Raw genomic sequence first — 9,857 nt, forward strand, 5'->3', positions numbered from 1 at the left:
CACTTTGAATTGAGTCACAGTTGACATGTTCTGAATCTCTACAGCATCATGAGGAGAAACTTGAGTGACGAGGAAGGGGCTAGTCCATTTTGAATGCAATTTGCCTGGAAAGAGTTGAAGTTTGGAATTATAACACTTTCTCTCCCGTCACGAATGTCTTCCTAGAAATACCTTGATCATGCAACTTTTCAGTCTTTTCTTATATTCTTGCATTCTTATAAGCCTCATGTCTGAGCTCCTCTAGTTCATTAACTGTAGCTTCCTTTTCACACTAGCAACCTACAAAATAGGAGTGCTAGATGTCCCTAGTGGCTCATATGTGTGACGCCACCTTGGGATCTGAATAGGTGCCTAATCCAAAGCTGCTACAAGGTGTTGGGCCTCATTGGAATCTGATCTTAGCTCCGGGTTGGCTAGGCATGTGAGAAATTCATCCTCATTTACATTAGTTAGGAAAGTGGTGTGTGCAATAGTATCAATGGCATGGAAAATAAACCTTTCTTCACATCAATGATTGTGCCAGCAGTAGCCATAAAAGTACGTCCCATAATGATGGGAACTTCTCTATCTTCCTCCATGTAAGGATGAAAAAATCTAATGGAAGAAAAAATTGATCCACTTTGATGAGTATATCTTCAACAACTCCAAGTGAATATTTGATAGACCTATCAGCTAGTTGCAAGCTCAAAGAAGTTGGTTTGATCTCTCCAATGCCTAGTTGCTGAAATACAGAATAAGGCATTAAGTTAATACTTGCACCCAAATCAATTAAAGCCTTTTCAATATGTAAATTTCCAATAATGCAAGAAATTGTAAAACTCCCTGGATCTTTAAGTTTTGGTGGCAGTTTCTTAAGGAGAACTGCACTGCATTCCTCAGACAACATCACTTTCCCATGTGTAGCAAACTTTCGCTTGTTTGTGCAAACATCCTTGAGGAACTTAGCATAAGTAGCATAAGCTAGGATTTGCTTCATTGCATCCAACAATGGAATATTTATTTGAACATTTCTAAACAATTCCAGAATATCCATTGTATGTTGATCTATCTTGTGCTTCTGTAGTCTTTGCGGAAAAGGAACTTGAGGCATATATATTCTCTCCTTGGAAGGGGCAGCTGTTGTAGGTTCTTTGGTAAGCTCAATAGCTGATGTAGGGACCTCTCTAACATTCATTGTGGTAGGGATAGGATGCGGCTGAAGTGTGGTGATATCCTCCATATCTAACTCAATTTCAGAGGCATGTCTTCCCTCTATTTCAGCCTTAGAAACATCTTCAGGTCTAGCCTCATAAGTTTGGCCACTCCTCAATGTTTTTTATGGCCTTCATGTGCTCTTAGCCTATTGGATTGAGTTCAGGTTGGCTAGGTAACTTGTCTTTCTCCTTCTCGTTGACTATGTTTGCAATCTGGCTTACTTGGACTTCCAATTTCTGAATTGCATCATGACAATTTTGATAACCAGCTTGAACGTTATTGTTTTTTTGTTGTTGAGTCTAAATAAATTGAGTCATAATCTCCTTCAAAGTTGATTCTCCTGGTTCATTCGGATTGGCAGGTTTCTACTAAGGAATGAACTCATAAGGAAGAGGGTATGGTAAAACTTTCACTTAAAGACATCTATAATGAAGCCAGTGACGTTGATTGCGTTAGTGCTTGGATCTTTCGTGATCTTAACAAACTCTGTAAAACCAACCTTGACAAGAACTCTTGTTTCTCAACTTCTTGCCTTTTGCTCGGATCTGCCATCCCTTTGGAGCAGTGATGAATCTCCCCACATAATAGGCGCAAGATTGCCCTTATTGGAAGTTGAAGAAAAGGTTGGGTTTGTTGAATTCAATTTGTTCATCACTCCATTTTCTGGTGTCCAAAATCCAACCAGTCTATTTCCGCCACCATTGACATTAACTATCCGAAAAGTTGATAACGAAGTTGCCCATCAACAAGGCTGAAATCTCCAGCAATGCCTTTAAATCTCATACCAGATAAGGCATGGGAAAGTTTTCGACCATATTGAGACACCTCAAAGCTTGCAGTCCCAACTTCTTCAACTGCCATAGCCAGTGCAAAAGCAGAATCATAAGCCCAAAGTCCAAAAACATGCAATTGAGCATCAATTATGGTTGGATTGTCTTGTTGGAATTGTCGTTTCCACCGTGGCATGAATTCTTCAAGCTTTACTGTTTGTGGAACATAAGTTTGCATACCCAAAACACCTTGCATGGAACTGATGACTGAAGAATTTAGAGACCTTAATTCATTAGGTATTCCATTAGTAGTGAGCCAACATAGCCTTCGGTCATCATTCCAATCTTTCTGACCTTTGCAAATAACCTAGTGGATAGATCCATCCTCATGTGGACAATGAAGACTCTAGTTTACATTGTCCTTAACTTGTAAAGCTCTTCAAGAATTTGGTCATCAGTGTCTGAAAGGGAAATGGCACTCCTGTAGGGGACACGGGCATCAACCTCTGTCAGGGCTTTAGTTAAAAAGGGTGTTTATACCAAAATCAGCGACCAATAAGAGCCTAACACGTGGACAAAATGTGTCATTGGCAAGGAAGCCCTCAGCACCCAGGCCTACCGATCTCACGGTTAAAGCATAAACCGCCCACTGGACACGTGGTGCATCCATCATGAATATCTACAGTCTCACATCGAAATTCTACACAACTTGCACACTTCCCAAGGTTTATAAAAAGGAGCACAATTCCCCAAAATGGAGGTAATCTGAACTCTCGGCATACCGCCTTTAGATCTGCTTCAATTCTCTTACTAAATCCATACTTACTTAAGCATCGGAGAACCTTCGGCTGGTACCACACCAGTGCCCTAGGTCTTACCAAGCAGATTCTCATATTGCATAATCACGCCCCACCGAGGCCCACAGCATTCGAAGGCCCATATATCACTAAGTTAAGCCCAAAGATATCAAACCATTTTTGTGCATCAACAGTTTGGCACCGTCTGTGGGAATAGATCTGAATCGACCCATTATCCCTAAAACACATGGGGACCACTTCAGTACCTGTATTCTTGCCAGAAGAAGGGTTGCCGTTTGGAAGGCATGGTGAAGCTAGCCTAGTGCTACTCCCTTGCACTCCCTTCGGTAATTCTCCCGTGATGCAAACCACCACCGAAGCCAAGCTTATGGCCCAAATCACTTCCCTTCGGCAGGATATGGTTAAGCTACAAGAACATTACAACCTCCAAGCAGCTGGTAGTCCCAACTCCCAGGGACAAACCCCACCTATCGAAGAAGGTTTACTCAGATTGTCGCCATCGGCTCAATGATCGGAGATTGAAAGGCGAAATCTCCAATCGTAATCAACGCGCACCTCAAAGATTCACGAACGAGGGTCCGGAAATAAGTCGCTCATTCGGAAAGCGCGAGGTCGGAATCCACGATAGAGTCGGACCACGAGTATGTCCTTCCAAAACCCCCGAGTCAAGTCGCGTGCTCAAAGAACACCGACGCGATACTGAGGTTAACCCCGAGGTCCCAGACATTCGGAAGAGATTCCTAGCCGGGACCCCATCGTTCGACTTCTTTTCCAGAAAGTTCGAAGATGGAAAATGACCAAACTCACTCTCGAGCCCGAGGGAAAACTCTCACCGGTGGCGGCAGGGGATGTGCAGCCGCTCGCATATTGTTCTACACTGTGAGGACCCTTGACACACCTTCACTCTTTCCAACTGGTGGGATGTAAAGGTCTCAACGACGAGGCGGTGCTTGTTATTCCCATCCGCGCCACTTACAGAGAGCGGCCTTTAATGGTTCTATCGTTTGGAACCGAAACGGTAGACTCCTTCAACGAGTGAAGGCATCTTTCGAACCACTTCATGATTCAAACAGAGCGATGCTTAGCCGATGATTTATACACAATTCGGCGGAGGGAGGACAAGCTCTAAGTGAGTGCGCTACGCGCTTCGATCATGAGTACTCGAGGTGTCCAGAAGCGGATGATAAGATACCTTACGATGCCTTCAAGAGTGGCCTTTGTTCCTCGCACTTTCGGTACCAGTGCAGAGCAACTGGCGCACCTATAACGAATTAATGAAGCAAATGGCAATCCACGCGAAGGCTGAATACTTCAACTCGAAGTCCGCCTTTGGCTCAGGCAAGAAGAGCTAGCACGAAGAACTATTCTACGCAGAATCACCTTACGCCCGGCCAAGAGATCGCAGCGGTTTGATTCGAACCTCTTTATGCAATTCTGCACTCGCCTCAAAATCAATTTGTTGTTCGCCGCCAACTCACCCCCAATCAAACGGCCAACTCGAGGCGATAAATAAGATCATCAAGAAACGCTAAGACGGCGGCTCAATAATACGGCGCTGGCGAGAAGCTTCCAAGCACTATGGGCTATTCGGACATCCTTCCGAACGTCCACTAGGGAAACTTGTAACAACCCGGTCCTTAATTAATATTTAATTACAAATTTATTCAAGTAAAAGACAATTATACCCTTAGAATATTTTAATAGTTTAAAAGTTAACTTTTTGACCGAGAAGGAATTTGGGAATTTCAATTGCACCGTTGCGTAGAACGCGACGAAACGAGTTCGTAGACATGCGGCACGCTCGATTTTGAGTTGTAACGAAGGAGGAAAGGTCTAAAAACAAAAGGGCGTCATGGAATTCCAAAAAATGTTACTGTAGCTACAGTGCTGCTCTGATGCGGTGTTCTTCCTTGCAATTTAACCAGATTTTTCTGGTGATATTTATTTGGCATTCCCTCCACTTCCATCATTTTAGAGACACCATCTCAGCCCGGTTGCTACCGCAACCTTCACGAGATCTCTTCCCCTTGTCCTCCTCTACAAAACCCACCCAAGACCCGATCCGATTCGGTGACGATGAGACCGATTCGAAGCTTGGAAAAGGGACGAGTTTGCCGGCGGTGTTTTAGAGTTTTCCGGCGACTCCGACGGCCAAATCCGTCGAGTGAGGTATGGTTTCTCACCTAATTTTCAAGCTCCAGCTGCTGGTTGGGTAGGATTTTAGAGATTTCAAGCGTAAATCGTTTGATTCCTTAAGTTAGGTTTCAGATTTTCGGTCATGTTTCGCCACTTCCAGCTAGTTTTTGGGGTAGGTCCAAGAATAAAAGTTGCTCCAAATATGGTGTTATACCTAGGATAGGAGTCTTGAGCCGTGGTTTAGAGTTTTTCCGGCAGAGTGTTATCGCTTTAGGCACCACGCGTTGTCGGCGCGTGTCGCGGATCTTAATTCGGATAACGTTTGAACCCCGAACGGATCTCGCCTAGTGGGTGATTCCTGGGTTCAGCAAGTTTGAACCGTTAGATCGTAATCATGTAACAGTATGTTGATCTAGGTAATTTCATGATTGTATAGGATTTGATGGATCGTAAAACAAAGTCTCGGATACTCCAGAAATGTCAGCCCTAGAGTGAGGTTTACGAAAAACAAACCATTCTGGTCGAGCAGAGGAAAGAACTACGTGTGGCTTGATCCTCATGAAGGGCGTAGGCAGACCCTCTGATTAGCGCGCAGCCACGAGTTAGGGCCTCGTGGTTGTGTTATTGTTTTCTGTGGCATTTTGGTCATTTACGACCCACTTCCAGTGTCGCTTTAAATAAGCGAGTTTCACCATTCCAAAGTGGAAATTGGGTCGAGTCATTTCAAAACTCCCTTTTCTCCCTTTGGTCTGGAAGTCATCATCCAGAGAGATCGGCGAGCCTTCTTACTGAATGTAAAGCTTCGCACCAAAGGCGAATGAGGAGACCCTTGCATTAAACCTCGATCTAATCGAAGAACGTTGAGCGCAAGCCAACCTTCGGAATGAAGCGTACATAGCGCGTGTCTCTCGGTATTATGACTCGAGGGTCGATCCGCTCTTTCTGAATCAAGGACTGGGTCATGCGCAAGGTCTCTAGCAACCAAAACCCCACTGGAAGGAACTCTGACTTTCCTGGAAGGACCCTATGAAATTATCGGTATTCTCCGATCGGGAACGTATCGGTTAAGAGATTCCAATGGAAAGACCCTCGATCATCCCTGGAACGTCGAACATCCGAAGTACTACTTCAAGTAAAGTCCCCTAGCCAACGGTAGGATGAAATTGTAATACAATGAACTACATGTATTCTTGCCTTCGGCAGTATTTAATGAAAAGCATTCAGCTCAAATATTCTTTAAAACCTTCGGTATATTTATCTATTCAGCCTTCGGTGATTAAAAGGTATGGTAGGGACCATCAAAAGAGTAGGGCTTAAATGGTCTCGATACTCAAGTATTTATTTAGCCATCAGAAGTGTCCAGGTTTTTGAGTCCATCGCCGATGGTCAAACCACTTCAGTCTTACGTCTTTACATTAGCCTTCGGCAATATAGTTTTATACTAGCCTTCGGCAATATAGCTTTTTATTAGCCCTCGGCGATAAAATGGTTAAAGTCTTAATCCTACCGATAATATATTCACTTGCAATTTTTCCCTGAAAATATTTTCCCGATTAGTTTCTAGCAATAGGCGTGTTAGATATCGGCCGCCTTTATCAAATCGGTAGTACATACCGTCAAAATTTATTAAGCCTTCGGCAATAAAGGAGAGAGGATTCATAAGCATAAACAAAAGGGCGCAAGCAAATAGAAATGTGAAAACCTTCAAATTAAAAAGATGCCCTTGGCATCAAGGTGTTCGGAACAAACTGTCTTATGGCAAGTACAAAAACAACAACATAAAAATTACAGAAAGACAAAGCCTAAGCGGCAGGACCATCCTCGGCAACAGTTGGGCCATCGGCAGGAGCGGTAGTGTTTGTTTGTCCGACCCTCATAGCAGTAAACGTCCTCACCTTCATAATCCTCGATCATCTCCTCATGTCGCCTTCCGACAGCGGGGAGGATTGGCATCAAAATTAAGGTTAAGCTTCGTCGAGGGGTTGAACCGTTTGAAATGGTAGATCAGATCCGCCATCTCCAAACCCACTTCCTTATCTACAAGGGCAATGAACTCGTCTGACGAACGGTATGCGTCATTGCTTGCTGGACAGCCGCCTCGACCTCGACAGCCTTCGACCGCTCCATCTCCTCCATCACCAACTCTATCACACCATTGGCAACCTCGGTATCTCTAGCAGCCTGTACGGCATCTTCCAAGGTCACCCTCATCTCAGACAACTTGGCCTCGTCACCTTTCACTTGTCGTTCGAGAGCCTCATTGTCTTTAACTAAGTTGGCATGGTCTTGGAGAACCTTGCCAACTTTGGCAACCTTGGAACGGCCATCGTTGTAGGCTTTTTTGGCACGCTCGGCAGCCGTGATAGCCCACTTCATACACAGCCACATGTCCATAGAGGCCTGCAAAGGAGAAAACAAAAATCCTCGTAAGCCGAACCAAATGAGCAATGAGAATTGAACAAAGAAAAGTACGTTAGCTTACCAAGGCTTGGAGTCGGAAGGCGCGTCCAACTTCCTCCCTAAGGAGCCTCTTGAAAGCTCCTCTATCTCCGACAGCTCCATCTGCGAACCGAGGATCATGTGGTTCACAAACTGAACCGTCTTGGATGGCCAAGTAATGGTGATGGTCTCGGTGGGGCCCTCTTCATCCTCAATAGAAAAAACATCCTCGGCTCGGAATGCGACCGCGCTGGGTATTGGTTCAGCTTCCATATCCACAAGCGATGATCGTTAAACAGCCCCGATGTCGACCCGTGCTTGGGTATTGGTTCGCACCGACCCGCACTTGGATAATGATTCGGCACCCAGCCCGCGATGGGGTACTGGTTCGGCTCCAAGCTGCTTCATATGGTCGGCCAACATCTGATTGTCCATTTCGTCCTCCGTCATCTAGGGAGAGGCCAACAGTGAGTGGCTGCCGTTGTTTCTCCTCTTTCATCCCCATCAAAAGGCCTCCGTCACTAGACAAAGCAAACAATACAAACACGTGAGAACACGGATTGTTACCGAACAAGGCTGAAACTTTGGCAGGGGGACTTACTTTAGCGGGTCGACAAGATGTGCTTTCACCAGATTCTGCGTGAAAAGGAACTCTAGGACTTACTACCGTGCGTCGAGATGATGATGAGGTTCGAGTAGAAGATGGTTTAAATGTTGCATGTTTTGCGCTTCGACTTTAATCAAACGATTGTGGCCGATCTCGGCCATCAGGTTCACGACCTGAGCTACAAGGCCATTTAGTGGTGGTGTTGGTGGTGGGTTTTAGGCGGTGCTCCGGCGCATTGCTCAGAGGGCGACGATCGTATGATATATGGGGTGAGTAAGACAATAACAGAGGTGGTGCTCCGGCGCCTTGAAAATCAAGGGTCGTATGATATATTGATGAATGGATTTTCCTTACAGTCTACCACTACTCCTAAGAAAGCAAATAAAGGTATTGAAAGTGCATTACAGGAAAATATAATTTGCTCCGTGGGAGGCTTTTGGTTTTGGTGTTTGAACCCTTTGAACGTAGTCCTGAGTTTAGCATTTATAGGAGTCCTGGAGGGACATTCGAGGCTGACAAGACCTGCGTGGTGGAGCCTAGCCGGGCAAATGGGTAGTCAAATCGGCATTTGGGATCGTGAAGCATGGTGGTCTAGGGTTGAGAAGCATGGTGGTGTGACCCCATAAATCTCGGCAAATCTTGGCCACCGCCCTGATCGTGGGTTCTGCCCCCTTGGCCGTGGGAACGCATTTAATGCTCTGGACTGGTAGTTGATGATCTGACCCTAAGTCGTAAGATTACTTGTGAGAATGTCTGCACCTAACCACCCTGATTCCCATCACCAAATCCTGACTTCATTCACTTCCCTCGTGCATTGAATGCTTCTTGTGACTAGTGGGTTTTGCTGCGAAGTCAGAGGCATTACTTCATTAAATGGAGCGTGAGGCCCTTAGGTCATGTGGCGATTCAACTACAGCCTTTTCAGACCGTGTCTCTTGCGGCCTTCGGCCTCGGCCTTCAAAACTCGCTAAATGCTTGAGGCCGAGAGGATTCTGCCTTTGCGCTTTTTGTTGCTCTTAGGAGGGCGAAATGCTTGACGAAACGGTAGGCGCCAGGCCGAAGGGAATTCCCTCCAATCGGTTTATGACCGTGTTTTATTAGGCACAAACACCAAGGTTTATAAAGGAGCATAATTCCCAAAATGGAGGTAATCAACTCGGCATACCCTTTAGATCTGTCAATTCTCTTACTAAATCTGACTTACTTAAGCATCGGAAAGCCTTTCCGTATCACACCAGTTCCTAAGCCTTACCGAACAGATTCTCATCTTGCAGGATCACGCTACGCCGAGGCCCAGAGCATTCTGAAGGCCCAGATATCACTAAATTGAGCCCAAAGGTATGAAACCATTTTTGTGCATCAACAAAGGGTATGACACCCTCCCCAAACTCATTGTCGATGTAGACAAGCACAACTTGTCTCCATCTAAAAGCTTTTACAATAGAATTGATGGCTTTCACTTGGGATGAGTCATTTTGTGCAAGTTGAAAAAAGTAGGAGCTATGGACTGAATTAAGAGAAGGGCTTGTTGCGGAAAATGATATAGTGGGCACATGAACTTGGTCTCCAAGGTTAATAAGAAAGCCCGCTTGCATAGAAGTCCCTGGACCTAGGATTTCTTTCACTTTCACTTTATCTATTAGATCTATAGCTGCGCTCAATGAAAAATAAAAGAACAATAACTTAGTAATAAGAAAGGAAAAAAAAAAACAAGAAACGGTTGAAGAAAGAAGGTCTATCATTTGCTTAAGTGCAAAGTCTAGGGTTACCTACGGCAGCTGCACCTACAACACTCTTTTTGGAGTCCCTAGTATTCAAGACCAGCCTAGTTTTGTAGTTAGCATGAGAAGCATAGAAATCTGATAGGGCCATTTGGATGCAGGTCAACCAAAT

At 45.0% G+C, this 9,857-nt stretch overlaps 1 protein-coding gene across 1 annotated transcript; it reads right to left on the reverse strand.

Moving 5' to 3' along the window:
- Nucleotides 1-502: 502 nt before the first annotated feature.
- On the reverse strand, nt 503-1,219 carry LOC148915285 (uncharacterized). The gene has a single exon (XM_089041871.1). It carries the CDS (start codon nt 1,217-1,219, stop codon nt 503-505), a length of 717 nt encoding a protein of 238 aa, XP_088897997.1.
- Between the last annotated feature and the right edge of the window lie 8,638 nt (nt 1,220-9,857).

This window comes from Prunus mume, linkage group LG7 (assembly GCF_029339155.1).
Source record: "Prunus mume cultivar Tortuosa linkage group LG7, ASM2933915v1, whole genome shotgun sequence".
NCBI classification, from domain to species: Eukaryota; Viridiplantae; Streptophyta; class Magnoliopsida; order Rosales; family Rosaceae; genus Prunus; species Prunus mume.

Coding starts and splice junctions, on each gene's coding strand:
- LOC148915285 (XM_089041871.1), bottom strand. CDS start 1,219: ATGGAGGATATCACCACACTTCAGCCGCATCCTATCCCTACCACAATG.